General features: G+C 47.9%; 1 protein-coding gene across 2 annotated transcripts in view; it reads right to left on the reverse strand.

Annotated features, from left to right (window-relative positions):
* Fbxo10 (F-box protein 10) overlaps positions 1–23,131 on the reverse strand; it is a 46,346-nt gene extending 23,215 nt beyond the window's left edge. Inside the window, exons 1-2 of one of the 2 annotated variants that reach the window (XM_006238142.5) lie at positions 23,020–23,131; positions 3,342–3,762 (exon numbers count right to left, since the gene is read on the reverse strand). In XM_006238142.5, the coding sequence (XP_006238204.1) occupies positions 3,342–3,365 (24 nt within the window). In that variant the 5' untranslated portion in view covers positions 3,366–3,762; positions 23,020–23,131. Of the gene's footprint in view, positions 1–3,171; positions 3,763–23,019 lie in introns of both variants that reach the window. The other variant, NM_001427214.1, reaches the window with a different exon arrangement.
* Between the last annotated feature and the right edge of the window lie 4,752 nt (positions 23,132–27,883).

Genomic DNA, 27,883 nt, shown 5'->3' on the forward strand with positions numbered 1-27,883 from the left:
GTTTTGATGGTTATCACCCAAGCTGCTCTTCAAGGAGGGCAGAGACAGAAGGGCCCTTGGTTCGACTTCCTCTCTTCCTTAAAAGGCCAGGACGTCAGCTGTCACTCAGAGGTCCTGGAAATAGGTCTGCATCAAAGAGGCACAAGAGAAACTGCCAGTCACTGTATCCTTCTAATCCTGAAAGACATGGAAGGAAAGCCCACACTCTACGTGGGATCCATGTATGTATTTCAAGTTTTAAATAGGGGGCTGGAGAGATAGCTCAGTGGTTAAGAGCACTGACTGCTCTTCCAGAGGTCCTGAGTTCAAATCCCAGCAACCACATGGTGGCTCACAACCATCTGTAATGGGATCTGAATCCCTTTTCTGGCGCGCAGGTGTACATACAGATAGAGCTCTCATTTATATAAAGTAAATGAATCCTTTTAAAAAAGTCTTAAATAAATTCTCCAGCACTCATGAAATGCTAGGTGAGAATCACTGTCCTCCCCCACCGCACTCCCCGATCCCTTATTTTCTTTTTGGTGGACTAGGAAGAAGGGAAGCTGGAGACACACTTGGCAGCACAGTGCTTGCCTAGCAACGCAGGCAGGAAGAAGCTGCAGCACAGGGAGGCCGGCGAGACAGAACTGATACAGATATGGAGAAGGGGAGGGAGGAGGCGGGCCACTCTAACCTAGGGGATGCTTTGTATTTTCACAAACACAGGAGCTGGTGCAGTCCCAAGAGCATTACCCAGCATCCGAGCTGGACTTCACCAAGGGGAGGAGGGGAGTCCCTGCTTAGTGACTGGGTTATACGATTACCATGCACAAGTTTCTCCTGATCGTACCTTTTTAAAAGCACTTTTCCTTCATCCACACTCTCTTGTGCCTACAGGTACGTTCTCTACCTGAACCTGCTGGCCTGCAGTACACAAAAGGGCTGTGCTGTGCTGGGGCCCTGATTTCTGGGCACAGTAGAGGAGAGGCAAGAAGAGATTTAACACTTCTGTGACTGGGACAGGTTATGGCTCAGCCACAGGCATTAGGAGAGCCCAGTCTGTGCAGTTACTGGTGTGAGGGTTTGCAATGTAAATGACAGGTCTCATCTTCAAAGAGAAAAGACAGGGGATGAGGTCAGTGGTTGGGAGTATGCTCTGATGGCTGACCACAGCTCTGCCTCTTCTAAGTGCATTACCTGGGACAAATGGCTTCATCTCTCTAAACGTCAGTTTCCCTGTCTGTAGCATGAGGCATGCAAGTTTATAAGTCACAAAGCTGGTTCTCAGACTCAGTGATATCTGAGTCAGAGTCAGACTCAGACAGCTATTGCTATCTGAGGTCAGAGATGCAAGGACCTCAGGAGTCTGGGGTAGGAAAGGGGGGAGCCCTAGGCCTGAGCGATGGGTAAGTTTGGTGAAGTCAAACTACTCTATACCCATTTCCGGATTCACATGAACTCCACCAGATGAATCTGAGTCGAACCAACAACCCAAATAAACTTGCCCTTGAGCTAAAAACATTCTCTACCTGCCTCGATGGCTTTCAGCGGAGGGTGACTACATGGACCCCAGCTGCTGCGGGTGCCGCCTTATGGCTACACTGCTTTTCCTGCTGCTAGTGAAGCCCATCTTCCCTCCTGGTCCTCTGTTTCTTGGAGATGCAGTCGACGCTAGAGTTCTCTTACAAGGCACTGAAAACTTCTGAGACGTTGTCCTGGCCTTTGCAGTTTTCAGGCAAGAACATCTCTGTGCCTTTCAAGTTGAAAGACCATCATGGACTTTAGCACTCAAATATACGAAGCACTAAACCAGATGTCTGACTACAAAGAAGCAGCCATGGCCAGGCCTGTCTTCTGAGGAGGCTATGCTTGCAAGGCAGCAGCAGAGGCCCCAGTGAGCACTTACTCTAAGAATCAATGTATTTCGGGCTGGAGAGATGGCTCAGAGGTTAAGAGCACCCGACTGCTCTTCCAGAGGTCATGAGTTCAATTCCCAGCAACCACATGGTGGCTCACAACCATCTGTAAAGAGATCCGATGCCCTCTTCTGGTGTATCTGAAGACAGCTACAGTGTACTTATATATAATAAATAAATAAATCTTTAAAAAAAAAAAGAATCAATGTATTTCAAGGTACGAAGGGACTGGAGCCTGGCTTCTAGAAGCAAACTTTACTTCTGGGTCTGCAGACCAGAACAGGGACGTCCATTACTCCTTATAAAACATTCTCGAACTAAAACACAGGCTTTCAGGCTCCCAAGGACTTTGGCACGATGTAATTTTATAAACCAGAGGGCCTGGATTTGAGCTCTAACCTCACTAATTACCCATCTGGGAAACTTACTAGCGTCTCTGGCTTTTAATGCCCCTCATCTGCCCAAGGGAACCACAGCTAGTGATCACCACAGATGTCTGCTTAGACGGAGCTTATCCTGATTATTAGTAGGCTTTGGGTCCAAGCTCTGCCCATAAGCCCAAAACCTTGCTTATGCTGCTGTTGCTGGGCCTCAGTTTCTCTCATCTATAAAACCAGGGGATGCAGCATCCTCCCAGGGCTCCGGGGGAGAGAAACTGAGACCTGGCACATATTGAGTGTCATGAATTTCCAATGAGGTACTGATCATTACAATGAAGACAAGGGCTTGCTGCTGGCTGTAAGAGGACCACTGCCAGCCAGTGCACAGGCTCTGTGCTGTTTTACAGGGCCACCAGCTCCTCTCTCTACACACACTTTGTTCAGAAGGTGACTGCTCTGTGCTAACGAATCCTATGCTGGACTGGTATTTCCTGATTTTCCCTCCAGGTATCCTTGAGAAGCAGTGACTCCTGCACAGATCAAGCTTCAGATATTGAGGGTTTCTGCCTCCCCCGCCCCCCACATGCTGCTCAGCTAATGTCCTGTCACCATGCTGCATGGCTGCCACCTCACCACTCTACCCAGTGCTCTAGTCTATCTTCTTAGGAATAGAAGAGGCACAAAAATGTTGTCCTTAGCCCACCTCTCATTTCTAAGGGAGCTTTGAATTAAGGCACCAAGCATAACTACTGACCCGTGTGCCCACTTCTCAGTTCAGCTCTCGGGAGTGTGCACGTAGGAAAAAATACTAAGTTCTCAAGTCTAACCTAAAGGGCAGGCACTGAGGCCAAGGCCGTGGGGTGGGGACTGGATGGCATCGGGTGTGCACCCACCTTATACATGATTGGTGAGAACCAGGCTGGCATGAAGACAAGATTGCACACACGGGTGGTTGAGCAGTGCTGGTCAATGCTGGCAAGCAAGACCACCTCACCCAACTTCCCTTGGCCCACAATCTCCACTGGCACCTTCAGGATGATTTCCCCTTGCTCCTCGTACACACCTGGGAAAAGCACGATTCGATCATAGAGGCTGGCCATGGCTAAGGCACTGCCCAAGCTGTCAAACTCATGGCCTGGCCCAACACTCAAGGTACGTCGCTCCTTCTTCCTGCGGAACAGAGAGAAGCAGATAGAAGACTCCAAGTCCAGTGCGTTCTTAGCCCAGGTCTTAGAGGCAAGATAGTGCTGCTTGAAGGCCTCCCTCCAGGACTCGGGCTCCACATCGGGCTGGTTGGGCCAGTTGGGGTGGCGGCACTCAGTGCAGCCCAGACACAGCTGTCGCCAACGGGTACTGTCCAGGCTGAGGATCAGCTCATACCAGGCCCTGCACACCAGACTGCAGCGGCCCAGGTCAGGAAGATGCAGGTAGGCTAAGATCACACGCCACAGCTCCAGGGGGAGGCCGCCCGTTTCCATGGTCACCTGGGAGAAAGACACAAAAGAAGATGTTCTCTAGTCACTTCATTTTGTTGTTCCCCTTTTAAGAATAATGCCTCCTGATCCCAGAGATGAGCAAGTGAACAAGGCGCAGCCAATCAGAGGGCTCCATTCCCTCGACCAGAATCTGTGATGGTTAATTTTGATCGTTAATGTGGTTAGACTAAGAAACACCTAGGAATTAGTGAAGCACACCTCTGGGTGAGTCTGTGCTGCAGTTCCAGACATGAGAAGGTCAGGAGGACTGGCTAATCAATGTGTTAGTTCCTTGATAGCTTCATAATATGACAGCATCATCAGGAAGTAGTGAAAGGTGGGACCGAACTTCAGGAAGCAGGACCTGGTGGCCTATTCTTGGAGCTGTACCTTGCCCTGGTCTCATCTGGCACCACCCTCTTCTTGCTTCTATATTTTGTGAGGTAATGGAGTTCTGGGGATGGAGAGATGGCTCAGATGTTAAAAGCACAAACCCACACCAGGCAGCTGACAACCATCTGTAACCCAGTCCCAGTGATTCAGTTCCTCCTTCTGGCTTCCACAGGCACCTACATTCACATGGCATACATGAACACATGTACATGAACATATGAGAATACATATACATATACACGGTGATAGTTTGACTATGCTCTGCCCAGGGAGTGGCACTATTAGAAGGTGTGGCCTTGTTGGAGTAGCTGTGTCACTGTGGGCGTGGGCTTTAATACCCTCATCCTAGCTGCCTGGAAGTCAGTCTTCCACTAGCAGCCTTCAGATGAGGATGTAGAACTCTCAGCTCCTGCACCAGGCCTGCCTGGATGCTGCCATGTTCCTGCCTTGATGATAATGGACTGAACCTCTGAACCTGTAAGCCAACCCCAATTAAATGTTGTCCTTATAAGAGTTGCCTTGGTCATGGTGTCTGTTCACAGCAGTGAAACCCTAACTAAGACAAACCCTTACACATAAAAATAAGGTTGTTTTTTTTTAATATTTTCTGGGCTGGAGAGATGGCTCAGTGGATAAGAGCACTGACTGCTCTTCCAGAGGTCCTAGGTTCAAATCCCAGCAACCACTTGGTGGTTCACAACATCTGTAATGGGAATCCTATGCCTCTTCTGGTGTGTCTGAAGACAGTTACAGTGTACTTATAATAAATAAATAAATCTTTTAAAAATATTTTTTTTCTATGAGCCAGGCATAGTGCCGCAGGCCTTGAAGCTCAGCACTAAGACAGATACAACCATGTCTCTGTGAGTTCGAAGTCTTTGTGGTCTACAGAGTGAGTTCCAGGGCAGCCAGAGCTACCAAGTGAGACCCTGTCCCCAAAATAAAACAAACTACAACAAAACCCGTTCTATCATATACTCTCTCTGTTTTGATATCTGCCCAAACACATATAGTTAAAAGGAACCGTCAGTTCTGAGCCAAAATAAGTAATTTTTTTGGCTATTTCTGTCACACATTTGGTCAAAATGACAAGAAAAGTCACTAGCACTGGGTCCTCAGGGATTTTCACCCAATCCCTGCCATGTGTAGGTCTCTACTGTCCTCAGTCGGACTCTCTAAGGACACGATCCCAGGACTCCCAGAAACCAGAGCCCCAACCTTGTGGAGAAAGCCTTGTGGTACTAGTACAGGCAGCAAAGCAGGGAGGATGGAGCCGTCTAAGCCTTAGACACCACATATGAAGCTCTAGGATCTGGAGTTTGTCTTGCTTTGGTCCAGCATTCCCTCCCTTTCGGGATGGTAACGTATATTCGGGGCATTGTATGTTCGAAGTATGTGATCTGCTTTCACAGGGGTTACAATTAAGAGATCGCCATGAGTCTCAGAAGAGACTTTGGATTTTAAACAGTGCTGAGACTGAAAGACTATGAGGACTTCTGAAGTTGGACTGAATGCATTTTATATTTTGATGTGGCTTCAAGCCTCTGGGGGACGGGGAGTAGAGTGTGGTGGTTTGAATAAGAATGGGTGGGCCCTGTATGCTCAGATGTTTAAATGCTTGGTCTTGAGTTGGTGGCTTTGTTTGGAGAGATTAAGAGGTGAGGCCTTGTTGGAGGGGATGTGTCACTGAAGATGGGCATGACAGTTTGGAGATCCAGGACAATTTGAGCTCACCTTCTCTGCATCCCGCCTGCACTCCAACAAGTCAGCTCTCAGCTGTTCCTGCCATCTTGCCTGCCTGCTTCCCCACCATGATGGTGATGGACTTCTAGCCTTCTGGGACCATAGCTCAAATAAACCCTTCCTCTTATCAGCCGCCTCGTTATGGTGTCTTACCACAGCAAGAGAAAAGCAATTGATATCGCTGCTGTGACAGACCTGACCACGTTGGGTTTTTGAGGCACGTGATAGACTTTGAGCTTTGGAGCCATCAAGCATTGTAACGGTAAAGGTCAACAGGCCATCCTAGCAGGAACAGCCACAGTCTTCACCAAAATGTCACGGAAAGATCGCTAGCCCGGTTGCGCATACTGTTTGCCTCTGAAACCTCTTGAGCTGAGGCCTCCACAGACAGAATCGTTCTGAACACTCCTGTATTCCACACTTTTTCTCAATGGCACAACTCCCAAGCCTCCTCAAACAGTGCCCCAAACTGAGGATCTCATGAGGGGCTGTTCTCATTCAAATCATTACAGTGAAACAGCCATATAGAAAGGAGTAGAGATGTAGTATGAAGTCAAGGCAAAAAAAAAAAAAAAAAAAAAAAAAAGAAAAAAAGAAAAAGAAAAAAAAAAAGGTGAGGACAGAGGACAGACAGGTGCATGTACCCTGGGAATAAGGAATGAGATCCCTGACATGCCCCTGAAATCTACCTAAAAGAGTTTGGATCGCACAGAGCAAGGCCATCTTTGACTGCAGCTGTCCTAGCATCTGGATGTCCTAGACACCAATGAAAACTAAGTATCTATGTGTCTTTCCCTTACCACTCCCATATCAGCTAATTACTAGTGTTTCCCTAAGAATCATGGTGGGGTTTTGTCCTGGCTTCTCTCCTCCCTGGTGTAATCCTAACCATCCACTGGACTGGCTGCCCCCACTGCTGCCTCCTTGCTTTCTTTGGGAATATTCTTGCCCCTTACCAACAATGTATATCGCATGATTACAGAAGCAGGGGTCTCTGAAAGGAAGTACATAGCGACATGACAGTCAGCCCACGACAGGCTGCATCTGACACGAATGGACCACTGAGACATTCCCTAGGTGTACATGATATTCTAGCTGCTGGCTCCTTTCCTAAGCGATAAACTCTGGAGTAGGTGCTGGAAGACGAAGGCAGAAGATGAGCCACACAGAGGATGAACCAGAGGAAGCAATGGAAGGAAGGTGCATCCCAGTTTTGCTGTAGGTCACAGTGCCAGCCTCTAAGCTCAGCTTTACCCTTGGCCTTTGAATGCTACCAGTAATCTCCATGCCTCTCTAACAAATGCCCCTTTTGACTGGGTGTGGTCACCCAAATCTCTAATCCAAAACTTGGGAGTATCAGGGAGTTCAAGGCCAGCCTGGGTTACAAAACTCTATCACACATAAATGCTCTCCTTTTGGCATAAGCCGGTCATATCCAATTTCTGTCATGAACACCAAAAATGCTTTCTTCCCCTCCCCCACCCCCACTCCTCATTCTGGGGCTCAAACTCAGGGCTTCACACGTGTCAGGCAAGTGATCTACGACTGAGCTTTAACTGCCCAGGCAGGCCCTCCATTGGCAACCTCCTGCCTCACACCCTCCTGTAGCTGGGACAACACTAACATTTCTTCCACCCAGCCCTGACACTCGGAGACTACATCTCAGCTTCCTAGTACATATTGAGCCTCCCCTCCCACTTAACAGCTGCCCTGCCACGCCACTCACTCTCTCTAGTGTTTTCTTCCCTGCGAGGGGCTCACTGACAAGACTGCACTAGCCGCTTCTCACTTCCCTTCCCTTTATTATCTATGACATCATCTCAAAACCAGCAGAGCCACCACACGCCCATAAAAATATGAAATATGCAGACACCTCCCAGAGCCTGTGTTCATGCGAATCAGGACGGAGTGCTGCAGCTCAGGGGGTATCTTGTGATCATTCCTTAGGGCTTTGACCTACTTCTACACCCATGCTTTCCTCGTCTCCGTGCCCCACTTCCTCACACTGGTCCTCCGGAGTGCAATGAGCACTGTTCTCTCTTTAGGGGTGCACTTCCACAACACATTGTCCATCAAGCCCTTTACTTCTACAGAAGACAGCTGGCAGGTGCTCCCGGTGAGAACTGAGCCTCCCACATCCGTCCATGAGGGTCCCCCTGGGATCTATTGCTAATAATACCCCATTCCTAGCAGTGATGTTAAAAGACATCCAAATTACAACTACCCAAATTATAGCCACTGGTCATGCTAAGTACAGCTTCAGCCCACATGTCACCTGTCCCAGGTGGCTTTCTCATCCATATGGTAGCAGCCTGTTAAGAAAGGATGCCCCGGGCCACAATTCAAAGACTACAGCAAAACCCAAAACTGAGCACAAAATACAAGCTTACTACACTAGTTATAAGTAACTGAACAAGCAGAGGTGAATCACCATCAAGTCTCCACCCTAGTCTTCAGGTAAATAAATTGTTTCCTCAGCTGGATGTACTATTACATCTTTGAGAACCCCCTTCCATGTATAATGAGACTGATCTAGAAATTTCTGAACAGAAATTCTTCCAGTAATAATATGAATAAGGAGTCGAAGAGTAAAAATCCTGGAGGATTGGCACATGCCTTTGGTCCCAGCACTCAGGAGGCAGAGACAGGAGGATATCTGTGAGCTGAAGGCCAGCCTGGTCTACACAGTGAGACTGTCTCCAAAAAAAAAAAAAAAAAAGGGAAATTGTTGAGTGAAGATGCTAAGAACTTGGGGCTACTCAACTAGCAGAGCAAGGGAAGCTCAAAAGCAGCAGGTTTCAGCCTAGGGGTCATGACCCCTCTGGAGGTTGAACAACCTCCTCAAAGGGGTCCTCTGAGACCATTGGAAAACACAGATATTTGCATTATGATTCATAACAGTAGCAAAATCACAGTTACAAAGTAGCAACATGTGGAACTGTATTAAAGGGTCCCAGGGTCAGGAAGGTTGAGAGCTACTGCTCTAAAGGCATGAGGTGATGCCTCCGGAAACCCTGAGGTTGCCCATTCCATGGATACTCCACAGGGACTACAGTGCTCTTCTCAGAGCTGAGCAGGTGTCTAGCTCTTAATTACTTCCTCAGCTGGTCTCGCTCCCTCCTCCCTTGAGCCACTCACATTCTACACCCTCACACAGTCCAGACTGGCAGAGACCTTGAGTGACAGTCCCAGCGGCTGGAAGTCTGGTGCAGGTCTCTCAGGAGGGCCGTGGCCTGGCCAAAGCTGTTTTAAGGAGATCCACAAGAGGTATGGTAAGTGGAACAGTAAAAGCAAGAAGTCACAACTTTGCAAATATTAAGTGAAAATGTTTTCCCCTCAGATTGTGGGGTTGTTTGAGAAATTTTGGGCAAAAACATCTGTAATATTTTGAGTGTGTCTCCCAACAAACTACGTGTTAGAAACTTAATCTCCAGAGTCATATGTCAGGGGCACCTGAAGGAACCTTTGGGAGCTAATTACCATTGAGGTTGTTAGAGCAGGATGCCCACGATGTAGTCATTAGTAGCAGTTCACTGGTCACCTCAGCATGCAATGGCCTCTGAGGTTTTATCGTGGAACAAGAGGCCTTTCCAGCCAAGCAGATGTGGACACTGTGCTCTTAGCTTTGCTTGTTTGGTTGGTTTTGAGAGGTAGGGTTTGGTTTGAGGTAGGGTCTTCTGAATTATACAAGGTGACCTTGAACTCTTGGGCTCAGCTGTGCTTCCTGTCTTAGCTTCTCAGGTATGGAGGACCACAGGCCCAACCCCTGTGCTTTCATGCTCTTGGACCTAAGCTAAATAAATTCTCCCTTTTTGTTGGCCTGTGTTTTTATAAAGGTTTATTTATTCATTGTATTTATATGAATACACTGTAGCTGTCTTCAGACACACCAGAAGAGGGCATCAGATCCCATTGCAGATGGTTGTGAGCCATCCATGGTTTCTGGGAATTGAACTCTGGACCTCTGGAAGAGCAGTGAGTGCTCTTAACCTCTAAACCCATCTCTCCTGCCCATTTTTGTTTGTTTGTTTGTTTCATTGTTTGTTTGGTTTGGTTTTTGTTGAGACACAGGTTCTCTGTGTACTCCTGGCTGTCCTGGAACTCACTCTGTAGACCAGGCTAGCCTCAAACTCAGAGATCCACCTGCCTCTGCCTCCCGAGTGCTGGATTTAAAGGTTTGTGTGTCATCACTGCTTGGCTGCCCTCCCCCTCCCCTTTCTTTAAATCGTCTGTGCTCAAATATTTTGTTATAGCAGTGGAAAAAAAGACAAAGACTGCATTCCACACAGAATCCACTGCAGCTTTGAGTTTTGGGTTCAGGAAGCAAACAGTCCCACCTCGCTCCTGGCCTCTCAGGAGGTTTCAGGAGGCAGCCGGTTTCTACCCTTTCTCCAGATTCACTTCGTCCCCCATTCCAGGGGTCCTCAGTGTAGACAGGCTGAGGCCAATCCTCCCTCAGGATCCCCCTAGGATCAGATAAAGGTCTCCTTTATTTCCCTGCCAGTCCCTTGCTGTTCCATTCCTTTCAGCTGTATTTACAAAATTAGTCCACTGGGATCCATGCAGCCAGGGATTCTCTAACTAGGTAGCAGTTTTTAAAAGAGTACTGTACATCGTCTGCCTTTCCTTTTTGCCACTGGAGCCTCTGAGCATGGAATTAAAAAGTAACAACTGTCCCCTGGGCCTGTGTGCCTGTAACGTGACGTCTGTAAGAACTGGAAAACAACGTGTGGGAAAGCAGGCAGGCCCCATCACCTCCACATTTGATATGCTCCTGAGAGGTGAGTGCAGTGTTTCTGTGGTCTGGAGAGAGCCACAGGACTCCAGGCCAATCAGTATCCCCAACTTCAGTTAAAAGGGGCAGAGGCTTCCTCCTGGGAGGTGAGCCCACGAGACTTCGCTCTCAGCAAGTACGAACTGCTGCTTCCCAGCCCTGTGGCTTAAAGCAAGTCCTCAAACCTCTCTGAGCCTATCTTCCCACCTCTGAAGTAAGACTAAGACCTCTCACCAGATGACTCTTCTGCCACAGTGTACACATCTCTGACAACTTCTAAAGAAAAGTGGCATTTAGTTAACAAGTATGTGATTGCCTACTATGAGCCAGGCACTGTTCCAAGTACTGAAGAGCAATGAAGAAGAAGTTCCTATCCTCAGAGACAGATAAGAAATGATGCAAATGGAAAAAAGGAAGAAAGGAATGAGGCAAACATTACCACAAATGCTACCCAGAGATAAAACGGGACTTGCACACACGCGTGTGTTCATGTGTAAACAACTGTTCAGGACTATTTTATTAGACAGGCTGCAGGGATGGACTCTAGGGAAGTGCCCTGAATATAGACCTGGCACAAGAGGAAATGCCAGTACAGAGTGAAGGCAGGGAAAGTCTGATGACCAAGTGCCCTGCCAGTCCAGCAGGTACAGGATGCACAATAGGACACACCTCTAAAGGAGAAAGTGCTCAAAACGTCCTCAAGCACTGTAGTACTCTCCCTGTGGAGAGGGCTAGAAGGAAGGCTCTGCAGTTTGGTTTTGCTGTCTGTCTGTCTTCTCGGTGCTTTCTGTCAGCCTCAGAATCTGGGGGACTTCAGTGCCTGACCCCAACACACCCACTTAGCCTGACACTCACCAGAACAGACAGCAGAGAGACTTTCTCCTCCTCTTTATCTTTCCTGAGTGGAACGCAAGCCCTGTAGGCCAGGAGAGCTGCATCGCTGTGTGTAGTTGGTCTAGAATGCAGCCCACGGCGGGCACTTTGCACTGAATGAGTAAGTCCTTACCGGACTGACAGTGTTGAGACTTCCCATCATCACCACAGACTCACCACCACAGCACTGCACAACAAACAAATAAAACCTCAGTGTGTGTTCAACACTCACCATGTCTGAGACCAGCGGTAGGCCTCACAGTTCAGTGGGGAAGCAGATCAGGGTCCTGCTTTCTACACAGCAGAAGACAAAAATTCGTCCACCGAAAATAACAACAATATCCCCTCTAACCAAAACAATGCCATCCCTGACAAACCAAAGCAAAACACAACGGAGGTGAAAAGCATCCAGTGCCTCAGGAAAAACCCTATTTAGGGAATAAAAACTGGCTGGAGTGACAGACACACTTGAGGCTGGAATGACATACCTGAGATCCCATCAGGAGACAGGGGATCTAGGCCAGCCTAGGTTACATCCAAGCAACACCGTGTCTCCAAACAAATGTTATTTTTTCCAATGAATTACTTCATAATCTTCTCTTCACATCTCTTCAGGGTGATACATGCTTTCCGTGGTCTCCCACCCTCCCACTGGAGACAGCCACATGACTCCAGGCCACGTGGCATCCCAGAATCTAGAGGGTTGTTGGAACACTAAGTCTTGGGTGCCATCAGACAAAGATTTATTTTTATCTGTGTATAAGTGTGTGTTTGTGTAAATATATGACTCCTGAGTGAAGGTTTCTGCAGAGGACAGAAGAGGGTGTCAGGTCCCCATGAATTGAACTTGCAGGCGGCTGTGAGCTGCTGTGTGGTGCTGGGAACCGAATCTCGGATGATCTGCCAGAGCAGCGAGTACTTCACTTAATATTTATCTTTGGTTTTTTGAGACAGGGTCTCTCTGTCTCTCTAAACTAGCACTGGCTCTGTAGACCAGGCTAGCCTCGACCTCCTGGGTGCTGGGATGACAGGCATATGCCACCAAGCCCAGCGGAGAACAGGAAATACTCTAAGCTGCTGGGCCATCTTCTCCAGCCCCAGAGAAGGCCCTTTAACCTCCTAGGAGCTCCTGTGGACACACTAAATGGAAGCAGTCCCGTCCTCATTTTACAGATCCAGGAGGGAGTTCAGCCTGAGGGCAGAAAGGAGAGACTCAGGACGGCAAGCAGACTTCATGGATGAGCAAGTTACCCCAGACGTGCACAGGAGTAAGGCAGGTGTCAGGAAGAGCTCTGAGGGGAAGCTGCAGCTAAACAGGACAGTTCTTAGTCAGACTAAGACAGCTCCAGGGTCAGCCAGAAACGCCAGCCGGTTCCCATGGACCCCACCAGAGCTACAAATTAATTTGGGAGCTGCCTTGGGCCTCTGCACAGAAGGCTCTACATATCGTGGTGAAAGAACTGCACCAAGGACACGCAGGGCTTTACATTCTAGCTTAGCTCTGCCTCCCTCTACAGCGACTGAACTCTGCTTTCTTGCTCTACAATGACAAAACCACCATGGTGGTGCACACGACTGCAAATCCCAGAGCCTGGGTGGTGGCAAACAGGAGGGGGGTGAGGCTGAGGCTGGGCTGTAGAGACCTGGTGCCTCGACCAAACCCAAACAGCCAAGACCAACTGCTTCCCACTTACAGGAGGACATCTTCGTGGCAAGGTGGTGGGAAATTAGATTTAGTTTTAAAAAATCAATAAGAAGAAAGGATGTAGGGCAGCGCAAACCTTTTTTAGTATCCATGTGGAGGGGAAACGAGATTTCTCACCCACTCTGTGGAGCATACAAAGCACCAGTTAAACAAGAACACACTGTACAGAGGAACAACTCTAACACGTTAATGATTAAACATCTCAAATGAAAGGAGATGTCTCTATGTCTGCGGGTTTTAGTTCGAATCCGTTCTAAAGTAAGAGAGAGTAAAATGAGCCAAAAAGCCTGTACATAGGCCTGAACCCACACATCCATAGGCTTTGGGAAAGGAGGAAAACCCTAAATGCCTCAGTGGGGCCCTCCATTGTTTCTTCAAGCCTCAGTCCCCTACGCCTGGGAGACAGTACTCTTAGCAATGAAATCAGATACTATAATCCAGATACTGTGAGCTTGGTCAAAGTCAGGAGCTCGCAGGGGTTCAGACAGACCCTCCCTTTGCCCTCCTCTGTCAGCCCGGGGCCTGCCTGCTCACTGAGGCTTAGCTAGGAAGGGACGTGCATCAGGGAACCCTTTGAACTGGCCCTTAATCCTGATTCTCACAAATTTAGTAAGCAAGCCTGAAAGGGTAAGGAAGGGGGTGTTTTGGGTTTTTTGCTTGATTTTTTTTTTTTTTTTTTTTTTTTTGAGGCAGATTCTCCCCGTATGGCCCTGCTTGGCCTGGAAAGTCAATAGGTAGACCACAAGGGCCTCTAATTCAAGAGTTCTGTCTGCCTCCGCCTCCTGGGCGGTGGGATTAAAGGTGTGGATGACCACACCCACGAGGAAGGTATTTGGAGGATGTCATTTCGGTGAGAATTCACAACACAAACTGCATTGCACACCTCATCCCAGGACCTGGCAGTAATGTATCTGAGGATGGATTCCTAACCTGGACGGAGTCTCAAGTCCCCGTAGTACAACCAACCGCCTGCCACCCAGGTCCTTCCTTGCAATGTCGGGTTTCACAGCAAGTGAGTGCACAGGACCCTTGGCCTCACCCACCATGAAGATGAAGTTGATCCTGAAATTACTATGGAATGTCATAAAACGTCAGATTTGGACTGACAGCATTCAGCTGGGAGGCCTAGTCTAAAGACTTAGGATTTCAAGTAAAAACAAAAAACATCTACAAAACTCCAGGGCCCCTCCTTACCTGGCTAGTAAACCCCAATCGCCTAAGCACTGTCAACAAGACAGTGTCCTTCTCGTCCCCTTCTGCCTCCCAGCCAGCCACAGCCCGCTCCAGCCACTTCTCTTTAATCACACTCGGCTTGAGGCAATTTCCACACCAAGGAGTTGCTACTTGACTGGTGACATTAAACATTCAATGGAGTCAGTCTGGTCTCTGGCTGTTCTTCCTCATCTATAGAGATGGAGGTAATGCTACCTTAGAGGCTCATTAGGTGGATGAAAGATGCCTGGGAAACAGTTAACACTGAGTTGACATACAGTAAACACCGCAAATGGTAGATTTCCTCTCCTGTGATGTTTTCCTAAATCAAATCCCTTCCTCTTCCTCCCTGAATTTTGAGCCACTTTTCTCAGCATCTTAGGGGAAAAAAAATGTCTGAAGTGCAGAGGGAGTCGAACCGAGAGTGCAAAAGAGGGTGTTGATCTCCTAGGGCTGGGGTCTCTAAGGGCCACTGAACTCAGGTTCTCAGGAAGAGCAGTAAGCCATTCCCCTGCCCCAGTGAGCATTTATTGTAACAGAAGTAAGCAAGTTTTGGGTTCCTGACCATCAAATGGCAAAGAGAATAAGTTTTTATTCAGAACAGGATCGTTAGAGCAGCACTGGCAGCAGGTGGGCGTGGCCCCCGCGGTCCAAATATCAGATTCTGGGGAGCTTTTCTATTTCAAGTGCAAATAAGGGGGCAGATGGTAAGCTCTGAAGGGCCAGATGCCGGTCCTTCCAGAATGAGGTGGGAAGTCTGGATCCCTCACAGACCAAAGCCCCACCACACATGGACCCACCCCCTCCTCCTCTCACTTTTGCTCTACACAGTCTGTCACAGCACTGGGGATTGAACCCAGGGTCCTGTGCACACCAAACAAGCTTGCTACCACTGAGCTACACAGCCAGGTCCTCCACTTTTGTTTTTCTTTGTTCTTACAAAGAAGCAGGCTATGTCGCCTGGGCTGGCCTCAAACTTTCTACCTCTGTGACATAAGCTCCAGCAGTGTCTGTTCCTCCTCATTTTCATTTATCTAGTTTTTGGCACTGGCAATGATCCCAGGGTCTGTGTGTGCTAGGTTATATCCCCGGTCCTCGTTTTGAGATACGGACTTACTAAAATGCCAAGGCTGCTCTGGAACTCGCTCTGTGGCCCAGGCGGTCCTCGAACTTGCAACCCTACTCTTTAGCCTCTCAAGCAGCTGAGGTTACAGGACTGTGACATCAAGCCTAGCACTCTCCTTGTCCTTAGAGCTGTGTTCCAGTCCATTTAACCTGTGCCTTAGCCACACAAGATACCACATAGAATAGATATTTTACCTAAAGTGAATGCCCCTTGTCAGGAACAGAAATTCAGGAGAGATCTTAGAAAAAAAAACAACATTTATTTATTCTGGAGGCAGGCACCTGTCATAGCATCTACGTGGATGTCAGAGGACAGTCTGTAAGAGTCAGTTCTCTCCTTCCGCCATGTAGACCCTAGAACTGAACTTTGATGGATAGGTTTGGTAGCAAGCACCCTTTTCTGCTGGTCCATCTTGCTACCCTGGGATTTTTTTCCTTTATTCTTTTCGTATTTTTATCAACTCTTTGAGAATGTATATAGTATGTAGTCATTTGAATGAAAAATTACCCCAGACTCATATATTTGCTCAGTCCCTAGTGGGTGGACTATTTAAAAAGAATTAGGAGGTGTGGCCTTGTAGAAGGAGGTGGTTGGTGAGCTTGAGGATTCAAAAGCCCATGCCGGCCAGGTCAGTGTGATTTCTCTCTGTCTGTCTGTCCGTCTGCAACTTGCAGATGATATGTGAGCTCACAGCTACCACTCCAGCATCATGTCTGCCTGCCACTATGTTCCCCACCATGACGATCATAGACTGACTCCCTGAAACTGTAAGCGAGTCCTCAACTAAATGCATTCTTCTGTAAGTGTTACTGTGGTCGTGTGTCTCTTTACAGCAATAGAACAGTGGCTGAGGCAGACATATCTTAATGATGTCCATCCCCCACTCCTCCTGGATACATCTTCCACTCTCCTCCTAATTCCTTGTTGTCTTTTCGAAAACGATTATTTGTTATAACCCACGGAGCCCCAGCCCTTGGGAGACAGAGGCACGAGAGTGTGATGTTTGTGTCGTCCATGCACTCATGGGTGTGGGACAGCCCACTGCAGCAGGGTCGACTACTGGGGGATACTCTTAACTGACTCACCTTCCCGCAGAAGTCATCAACTGTTAAAAGCTCCTCAGCTAAGCGTGGGCTTGGGATTCCCTGTCCACTTCATGCTAGGACACTGACCGGTTTGATTCTGTGCAGATGACAGCTGCTGTCGGTTTGTGTGTTCGTCAGCCCTGCCATATCCAGAAGATACTACTTCACCTTGGTCCTCTCTGAAACTCTGGCTCTTAGAATCTTTCTATTCCCTCTTCTGAGATGTTCTGGGTCTTGTGGGGAAAGTGGTTTCTTATCTGTCACCCTGCACAAAATTCCAAGTGGGTCAAAATCTCAATGTTAACCTGAAACCGAAGATTCAGAGAGAGTGTAGGGAGTACTTCAGGGTGTACTTAAGTAAGGGTTTTCTAAACGGGGCTCCAGTGGCTAATAATCAACAAGTGGAACCTCATGACGTTGAAATACTGCAGAAGAAACTGAAGAGGCAGCCTACAGAATATGGGATATGGGGGAGGTCTCTATCATATACATCTGACAGAGAATTGGTGTCTACAATACACAAAGAACTCAGAAAAACTAAACACCAAGAAAACACACTCTCCAATCTTTAAAAACTAGCTAACGGAGCTGAATAAAGTGGAAGGGAAGAGCCTTCTCCTAAAAAGTGTCTTCTGATCTTCACACACATGCACACTCGCACACACATGCACACACACACATGCACACACACACACGTACACACACATGCATACACACACATGCACACACACACACGTACACTCACATGCATACACACACAGGCAAAGACAGCGGTGACTAACACGGTAGCATGTGCCCTTAATGTGAGCACTTGAGAGGTAGAGGCAGAGGCAGGAAGATCTCCAAGTTCCAGGTCACTGTGTGACCTGGAAACACAGTGAAGCCCAGTGTCTTAGTTACATTCCTGTTGCTGGGATAAAACACCATGACCAATGTAACGACAGAGAGTTTATCTGGACTTCTGGTTCCACAGGGTCAGAGTCCACAGTGGTAGAATGATAGCTGGAAAAGCAAGTTGAGAGCGTCTTAAAACACAAGCAGAAAGCAGAGAGCGTGAATCTTTAAGTTCACCTCCAGGGATGTACTTCTTCCAACAAAGCCACACCTCCTGAACCTCCCCAAACAGTGCCACCGATTGGTCCCCAAGCATTCAAATGCCTGAGATTATGGGGAACCTCTTTAAACTCATCATACACAGTTTAAACAAACAAACAAACCTTAAACACAAATGTCTAAGATGTATCTTTTAAAATGCTGATGGCATTAGCCATCAGGGAAACACAAATGAAAACGACTTTGACATGTCGTCCACCCCAGTCAGAACGGTTAACCGTAAGAAAACAAGTGAGAGCAAATGCTGGCAAGGATGTGGGGAGATAGAAGCCTTCGTTCATTGTAGTTGGGAAAGCAAAGTTGTGTGGCCACTATCAAAATCTTTGTGAGCGGTTCCTAGAAGAGCCAGAGAGACGCCTACCACATGACCCAGTCAGACCACTCCCAGGCATACCCAAAGGACTCCAGAGCCTCCTGGGGACATCTGCTCACTCACACTCACTGCTGCTCTGCAGACAACACAGAGGACATGAACACATCCTAAAGGTCCATCCACCATAAAAGCACGGCACCTACGCACAGTGAAGGTAAATGGATGAGCCTGAAAACTATATAAGTGAGGCCACAGGGATCTAGATAAACACACTCTGCATGCTTTCATTTATATGTGGACCACAGTGTCGAGTCCAGTGCGTGCTTCTCTTAAAGTAGCTGCAGGACCAGCTGAATGGACGGGTGGAGGAAGTCCCGCCAACCCTGGCAACCTGGAACCACATTAACAAACAAGTCTGGTGACTTGAGTCGTTCACAGAGACCGTCCACTAACTGTAAAAATGTGCTCAGTATCAGCAACAACCAGAGAAGTAAGTTAAAGCCTCGAGACACGTTATACACATAAAAACAATAATGCGGCCAAAGCAAGTTATCTCCCAAGACCGGAAACAAATATAACTCACGAACTGCTGGAAGGAAAGAGATTTGGAAGCTGGGCGTGTAGTTCCTACCTGTAGACTCTAGCACTTACAAGCTTGAGGCAGGAGGACTGCTGTCTGTGCTCCGGCGCAGTGTTGGTTACATACTGAGTTCCAGGACAGCATGAACTACACAGTCAGATCTTGTCTCAAAGAGCAAACCAACCAACCAACCAACAGGGAAAAACGAAAACAACAAAAACAGCCACCATCAACAACAACGCAATTCTATTTGTATGAACATAACCTAGGAAACTTGTTGACACACACAGCAGACTCTGCCTGAGGAAGGCCAGAGACGGGTCAGGAGGAAAGCCTGATGCTCTGAGTTCCACGCCGGGAGCCCACACGGTGAAAGGAAAGCCACCTCTGGCATGCCTCCTACCACTAAACAAACAAATGAGTAAATGCAATTTCAAAGACAGAGACTACGTCTGAGGATGTTCTTGGCAACCCAGGGCCCATCCATGGCTGACTGAACTTACTGTGACCTATTCGCACCAGCACATCTGTCAGCGACGGACGTGAGGTTACCACATGGATGCGTGCCAAGTGATACGCTGAGCAAAAGAGGCAAAACACAGGATACGGACAGGGTGACCTCACACACACATAGTTAAACTAAATGGTACTGTGTAGAGATGAATGCGCACCCACCAGGGATGAGACAAAGAGATGGCCATCCACAGGTCAAGATGGCAGCCTCTGGGGGGAGGGGCCTGGGGAGATGGGGTTGGGGAGCTCAGGCCTTCGAAGGAGGCTCTGACCACGCTCCGTTTCTTAAGGTTGTGGAGTCTACACTGTGACTTACCTCAACTCGTTGCTAAACTAAACATCTGTGCCACATCTGTATATGTTATCTTTCAGAGTAAACAACGTTCGAAACAAAGAAAACGATAAACATACTGATTCTTAGAAAAATTGAAAGAACACCAAAACCATCATCGAAAATAAAAAGGGAAACTAAACAAAGCAAAAACAAGTGAAAACTCTCCCAACCAGGCTTTTGCTTGTTTCTGAGTCGAGATCTTGCCATACTGACTCAAAACTTCTAGGCTCAAGAAATCCTCCTGCCTCAGTCTTTCAAAAGCTGGGATGGCAGTGTCACCTTGCCTGGATGCAATCCTTTGTTTTTCATTTAAAACCTTGCGTCCCAAATTCCTAACACAGTATATGCCAAATACAAGCCTGCCCCACCCCGGCTTAAGCAGGGCTGAGCCGGGGGGTGTTCACAACTGCCTAGCCTCTTAGGACTGCAGGTACACACAGTCACCTGGGAACACACGTGTGCTTTGCCAAGAATCACCCAAAGGCCCTTCTTACACTTGGAAAAACAAGGGTGAAGAGGCACCCAAAGTCCTGGGTGGCATCCTGTTGGAATTCGCAGTTCCTGAGAATCTTTGCTTAAGCCCTGGGGACAAAGCAGAACTAGTTTACCGAAGGGACTTGCTTGGATTAAGCACAGGAAAAGGAAAGGCGATAGAGCCCTTAAATTCAGATAAAAGGCTAGAAAGGGGGAGAATCTCGGTGATCTGTGGTGACCCCAGAAGACTACAAGAAGCCAGCCTAGTAGCAAGCTCAATCGAAGGCCCAGCCAGTGGTGCTTTGGGAACACAAAGCTAAGCACGTGCACATGAACTAAATTAAGTTCCAACCTGAGAGTCCAGCGTGGGGCCTGGCTGGCAGGGATCTGGTCCTTAAAGGGCACTGAGCAGCAGTTACTGCACTCTGGACTGTGCGGGGCAGCCGTTCCAGTGACATCCCACGTCTGTCAGAGATAACCATCGGGTGCAGAACTCAGTGCTCTCCCTCCTCCGAGAGTGACAAGAAGGACCCCTTTGGGCTACAGAAGCCTCCAGAGAGTTTAGAACCCTTACTAATGAAGGCCTCAGATTACTTGGCAGAATACTTGAAAAAAAAAAAATGTGTGAGTGCATCAGTAGCCATCTTGAGAAATTAGACACCCGGGTTAAACAACTCAACCGAAACACGTGGATCTTAAACAGCTGTTTCTCCAGTGTCCCTTTATGTTAACAACCCCGTTATGTCAGGTGACTCTCGCGCTGACAGGAAAATCAGTGGCTCGTTCACATCAAGCCCAGGACAGGTGACTCAAGAGGAGAAGGCCCATCCATTAAAGGAGACTCAAGGAACGAATGCTACTGTGCAATCTGGTATCCCTCTGTGACTAAGGAACGAATGCTACTGTGCAATCTGGTATCCCTCTGTGACTAAGGCCCAGTAAAGGCGCACCCCCTGTGAAAAGCGGGTGAGGCATACTTGTTGCCCAGGACACCATCCCTCCGCCTCCGAGAGCTCTTGCTGATTCACTGTCTGTATCGTCCAGGGGTTCACTGACTTGTCCCCCACACCCTTAGTCTAATGCACTGCACCATCACCACCATCACCACCATCACCACCATCACCACCATCACCACCATCACCACCATCACCACCATCACCGCCATTACTGCCATCACCAATGGGATGGGCCCAAGTGGGAGAGTCTAAGCTCTCCTGTGTCTGCCTTTATTTTGTCTGTTCTTATTCCCACCCCTCTTCACACTGTCACTTGTTGAAGAGGAGGAGGAAGGGAGGGAAAAAGAAAAGGGAGACTATGTCTGCACTACAGCTGAAAAACGAAACAAACCAGAATGCAGGACGAGACTGATGGGTGACTGACTGGTGGTTGGCCACACGGCTCAATAGCTACCGGTGCTGCCATCATGAAAAACGTAATTCCCCTGATAACCATGGAAACCAAAATGAAGGCCCTGTGGTGAGGGCTGCTCTCTTTAGATATCTAAAAACAATAAGAGGCCAGAAACCAGAGAGACAAAGAAATCTTGGCATTCCAAGCCAGGGGAAATCCTTTCTTAAAAGCTCTGACTGAAAAAGGGCCATTTTCTCCAGTCTCTAAATCTCACCAAGCTTCCACCAGGGCTGGAGACCTGAGAGGGATCATGAAACCATTCAAGCCTCTCTCGTGTGCTGGTCCCCTGGGGCCAGCTGCTATGAGGCCAGCTCCCTGGGAGCTGAGAGCTTATTGTTATCATAAAACATACTGAGAACCAGCAGAGGGGCACAGGCACACACGGACATAGACACACACACACACACACACACACACACACACACACACACACACACACACACCTGTGTGTGCACTAAATAGGCTTTTATATAACTAACATAGCTAGCTAAGAAAACAGCTCTATGGGGGCAGACATCATTGTCTGGTTCTTATAGCCAGAATAAACGAACAGTTGAGTTAGAACACAGGAACGCTCAAGCATTTTTTCTACTACCCTGGGCCAACAGTGCTGGAGTGTGAGCAAAAATCAAAGTGCTGGCCTCGTTCTTGGTCTATGTGCTGGAGACAACTGAATTCCATGGGTTCTAGGCATCTTCCAGGAGACAGTCAATCACTCTACTGTGCTTTTTTTTTCTTTCTTTCTTTTGGTGGCGGCACATGCCTGGCAGTTTTCTTTCCCCTCAGAGGGAATCCGATACCCATCTGCTCAAGTAAATTATCGTTCCCATCCTGCCTGACTCATTCGGTAGGAACAACAGGTTCACATGCCAATATGAAACAGAAGGCAGAGGGGGCCTGGGAAAGGGGAGAGGGTTCTACAGCCAAAACGACACTGTCTTCAGAATCACATGTACAGTGGACGGTGTGCTTACTCCAAGAAAGACGTCTATCATGGAGTCCTATCTAGCTTGCTATTTAATAATGCTCATACCGAGAGTGCTCTCTAAGGAGTCCTCAACGTTTCAGGCTTAATCCTCACAGCAACCTCGGGGTGAAGAATTCATTTTAACAGAAGCGCCATCGACGTGGCTCAAGGTTGCCTGGCTAGTGGGTGGTGGAACTAAACCAACCCTGGAGTTATGGCTCTCCAAACGGCTTTCCCATCAGTGCAGGAGGGAGGCCGGGCAGGGGTTATCTCTCTTCCTTCAAAGATTTTAGAAACCGAGGCTCCGCGACTTGTTAAAACCAGACCCACTGGGTGCGCGACAGCACACCTTCTCCAGAATCCCAGGTGAAGGCTAGCAAACCGCCAAGTCGAATTCATTCTCTCACACACTCCCAAAGCCCTGGAGCTGCAGGCGACCGCGGGTGGTTCCGGGGTGGGGGGTGGTCCGCGGCACAGCTCTCCTGGAGCTCCGGCGGCCGAGGGCCCTACCTCCCGCACACTGCCCAAGGCCGGGTCCCCGCACCCCAGCCAAACGCTGGGCCCACGGAGGGATAGAGCCACTGGTAGCCTGGAGCATCCGCGGGCTCCGGAGAAACCTCCCGGGCGCGCAGAGGAACCCGCGCCTCTTACCTCTGGGAGCCGCGCTCCCCGGCCGCGGCCGCGACGCCCTGGAAGCCGCAGGGCTGCCAGAGGACTGCGGAGCTCTGCCAGAGGGGGTCCGACTTCGCCGCGCGCCCCGCCCCCGATGGCTGTCACGTGACGCGGGTGTAGGGCTGGACTGAGAGCGCGCGGCGGTGAGACTGTGGGGAAAGGCGGGGCGAGCGAGGCTCCGCGGAGGGCGAGCGTGGCCTTTGAAGGGGTGGGAATAGCATCGTGGGCGGGAAGTGCACGAGGCTCCTGGGGGAGGTGGGCGGTCAATGTGGATCTTTCCCATCACCACTATAGCCTAACGGCACTCTGGGCTCAGTGCGGATGAGCACATAGGAGCTGGGTTCACCCTGAGAACAAACTGATCCCAGCTAGAAGTCAAGAAGGTTACCTAGGAAGCGCAAGGCCCTGGGTTCGGTCCCCAGCTCCGACAAAAAGAACCAAAAAAAAAAAAAAAAAAAAAAAAAAAAAAAGAAGTCAAGAAGGATTCTGGGGCCATGGGTGGGTTGTGTGGAAAGCGTTTGGCATAACAATGCGTGGTGTACGCAAAAGATGTGTAGTACTTGTTGCTCCAACTACTAGTTTATGGGCCCAAGAGAACAAGTGGTGGTGGCTCCTGTTCTGAAATCCATTCTGTGGTAAAGGGGATAAACACAAAAAGCTTTTTAAGTCCATATGTATTTAAAACTATATGAAGTATGTGAAAAGAGCACTTTGGCTTCAAACTAGGGTTTGAGGAATGTGATGACCTCATGACAGTAGCAATATGAAAGAGGACAAAGAAAGCCTATGTGAGACAGCTCATGCACTGAGGGAGACAAGACTGCTCCTTAGAAAAATAAAAAGGTTCTTTTTTGTTTGTTTGTTTGTTTGTTTTAGGATTTTTTTTCTTTTCTTTTTTCTTTTTTTTTTCTTTTCTTTTTTTTTTTTTTTCCGGAGCTGGGGACTGAACCAGGGCCTTGCGCTTGCTAGGCAAGCACTCTACCACTGAGCTAAATCCCCAACCCCTGTTTTAGGATTTTTAATTTTTATGTGTATTTGTATGTATCTGGTTTATGTGCACCCTGTGCATGCAGGAGGCCCTGGGAGCCAGAAGAGGGAGTTAGAGCGCTTGGAACTTGAATACAGACAGTTGTGAGCCTCCGAGTGGATCCTGTGCACGAACAATAAACCTATTAAACTGTCTCTCCAATCTGCACCCTACTAACCTGAGGTCTTAGATCAAAGGGTATTAGAGGTCATCAGTATTTCATAAGCCACGATAAAGGAAGCCATTGAAGGGATGGAGAATGCGGGTGTTCGACACTGCTACTTTGTAGTGAAAAGACAAGAGAAGTAGAGACTGGCCTGCAGTACTGGTAGTGGATGTGGGGGCACACGGATTTGAGACCATTCTGCAATAGAGTCAAATTTGTTGTTCTATGCAGTGGTTGGGGCAGATTCAGGGTTTTGCACACTCTGGGCAAGTGGTACATCCCCTCCCAACACACACCTACATCCCAGCCTTCAATTAGTCATTTGTTTAAACTCCAAACAAAACACCTAGACCAAACCCCAACAATTTAAAGACTGAGAGCTGTACACCAGGCTCACAGATGTAGTGGGAAGGCCATGTTTAGGTCAAGTCGAGCACACAACAGGATGAACTCCTACTACAACAAACTTGGGGATGTTGCTTACGTTTGGCAAACCGATCACATGTCTAATCCTTTGAAAAGTGACCCATTGTATGAAACCAGCAGGCTGGATGTGAATTTCAACATGCAATCAAAAGCCTGAGTTCCTGGATTTGTGCTGTCAAACGTTATTGTTTGTGTTGGCATTTCTGTAAAAGGGTTAGGACTTTCAAAGGAGAACAGTGGGGGCTGTCTACCACAGCATGCTGTCTGTCTTCTTCTACAGGGGCCACGTGAGGGGTTTTATTTCTTTTAATAAGTATTTAAACGTCAGGACAGTGGTGTTTTATTTAAGATGTAGTTATCTTTATTTTATTCATATGTGTGCTTTGGCTACATGCGTGTCTGTGCACAAGAACAGCGTTTGTAAGCGGTTGGCTGCTCCTCTCTTCCTGCCCTCATCTGTCTGGCACAGGCCTCCGTTTGTGCAATGTTTCTCTGTTTTCAAATGTCTGCTGACTTCTCTGCTTCGTTTGACTAGAGTGGGCTTGCTCCCCTTAGCAGCCTGGCACATAACCCATATTTATAGCAAATGAATAAGGGGACACACAGTCCCCACAGTCATGAAAACCTTTGCTTTATGGACAGATTAGACTCAGGTTGTCAACCAGCCACAGGTAACCCAACAGCTGTCATCCTTTTTGGCTGCCTGAGGGTCTCAACTTTCTTTCTCGTCTGAGAGAGGTCTTCATTGATGAGCTCGCTGTTTGAGCGAGGTCTTCATCGATGAGCTCACGGTTTGAGAGAGGTCTTCATCGATGAGCTCGCCGTTTGAGAGAGGTCTTCATCGATGAGCTCACCGTTTGAGAGAGGTCTTCATTGATGAGCTTGTCGGAAGCAAACTATGTATTTTGTTATGGAAGTTGAAATTCTAGATACTTTCTGTCTTTCCATGTAACTCTAATTTTACAAATAAATATCCCCGTACAGAAGTGAGACCTACATGTTATATAACGACACCTCCAAAACAATGCCAGCAACTTGACCAGAGCATCTTTGGGTGCCATGAAAGCTGCGAGCTGCCATCCCTCGAAGTGGTACCCAATGGTCAATAAACAGTGATGTTCCAGTTGGCTGGCATCCCAGCCTGATTCTCTATGTTTCCTGGTGATCCTGAAATTCCTTTTATGTTTTTAATAAAAATATTTTTCCTTACTACTGCCAAAATTGGATTTTGATGTTTATAACTAAAAATTCAGACTCACATAATTTATATTAAGAAACTGAAGCTGTTACTCAGGACTATGAACTCCAGATTCTAGTGTTCTTTCCACATGCTCATCTCCATGTTCCAACAACCCACAATATTTGCATTATGTATCCATGTCTCTGTATCAATTTCTTAACTGAATTTTTATGAAAGCTGAAAATAAACATTTTGAGTGGCTGCTTGGGGAGGTGGCTGCCAATAGAACATCCAGTTTCAAAAGCAGAAGTATCATTGTACATCTGCTATATAATTTTTTTCTTTCTCTCTATGTCTCTGTGGTATTTGGGTGTGTACGTGTTTGTTTGTGCATGTATGTGCACATGCCCATGGGTGGGGAAGGGGTCAGAAGCCACCATTCAGCATCTTCCTCAAAAGTTTCTTCACCTTCACTTTTTCTCCTTTTATTGAAATAGATTGTTTTCTCATACAATATATCCTGCCTATGGCTTCCCCTGCCCCTACTCCTCCCAGTCCCTCCCAATTCCCCTACTGTCCAGATCCATTCCCTTTTGCCTCTCATTAGAAACAACAAACAGGTTCTTCCCCCTAAGGGATAATAATAAAATATTAACAAAATAAAACATAATAAGATTTTTAAAAACCAGGCTGGAGAGATGGCTCAATGGTTAAGAGCACTTGACTACTCTTCCAGAGGTTCTGAGTTCAAACCCCAGCAACCACATGGTGGCTCACAACCATCTGTAATGAGATCTGGTGCCCTCTTTTGGTGTGTCTGAAGACAGCTACAGTGTAGTCATATATGATAAATGAATAAATCTTAAAACATGTAACTGGAAGTTATAACATATTCACAGAGGACCTGGTACACATTTGCAGGCCCCGTGCACACTGCCTGCCTCTGTGAATTCATAGGAGCTTTGATCATGTTAATTTAGGGGCCTTGTTTTCTCGGTGCCTCCCCTCTGCTCTTTTTTTTTTTCTTTTTTTTTCGGTTCTTTTTTTTTCCGGAGCTGGGGACCGAACCGGCCTTGCGCTTCCTAGGCATGCGCTCTACCACTGAGCTAAATCCCCAACCCCCCTCCCCTCTGCTCTTACGCTCTTTCCACATCCTCTTTGCAAGGGTTCCTGGGGCCCTGAGGGGAGGGATTAGGTGGAGACGTCCCACTCAGGGCTGAGTGTTCCGAGGTCTCTCACTCTCTGCATAACGTCTGCCTGTGGATCTCTGTACTTTTCCCCATCTGCTGCAGGCGGAAGCTTCTCTGGTGGCTGAGTCAGACTGATCTATGAGTATAGCAGAATGTTACCAGGAGTCATTTTAGTACTACTTTTTGTAAAAGACCAGTGGTGTTTGATTTTTACCTTAGGTCCCTGGGTCATCTAGTCTCTGGTTCTTGTCACCCAAGCAGTGTCCGATCCATACCTTCCGTCTGTGGAAGGGGCCATAAGTGAAATCAGCCGTTTGGTCGGTCCCTTGATCTTTGCCCCACCAGTGCTCTAGCACATCTTTCAGAATACCAAGGTCCATCAAAGGGTTCGCGGCCGGCTTGGCGTTTGTACTTCTTTTGTGGTAGCATGCGGAGTACCTTCCTGTACCAAAGCCGCTAGAACATAAGAGTGAAGGCTCAGCGTCTCCATGATCAATGAATCATGTAGATGTTGTCGTCAGCAGTGGGGCCTTGCTGTCGGTTTGCGGAGAGCAATGTCTTGGCGACAGCTTGGGGATTGTTTGTTTGGGGTTCTCATGGACTCCTTTGCCCAACAATTCAGTTAGATGTAATCCAATCCCAGAACTGGAAGCTTTATTTTTTGAGACAGGAGATGAACAGTTGGGACTCTGTCTCCCCATTATTTGATCACCTTCATATATATCTATACTTTAGGAAGCTTCTACTGCATTAGGCTTTCGTTCTACCCCTCAAATGGGCCTTAATTTTAGCTGTCTCTCCCAGTATCTCTGCTCTCCTCCTTCCCACTTGATCCTCCCACTCCAGCCCCTCCC

The sequence above is a fragment of the Rattus norvegicus genome, chromosome 5, assembly GCF_036323735.1.
Source record: "Rattus norvegicus strain BN/NHsdMcwi chromosome 5, GRCr8, whole genome shotgun sequence".
Lineage (NCBI taxonomy): Eukaryota > Metazoa > Chordata > Mammalia > Rodentia > Muridae > Rattus > Rattus norvegicus.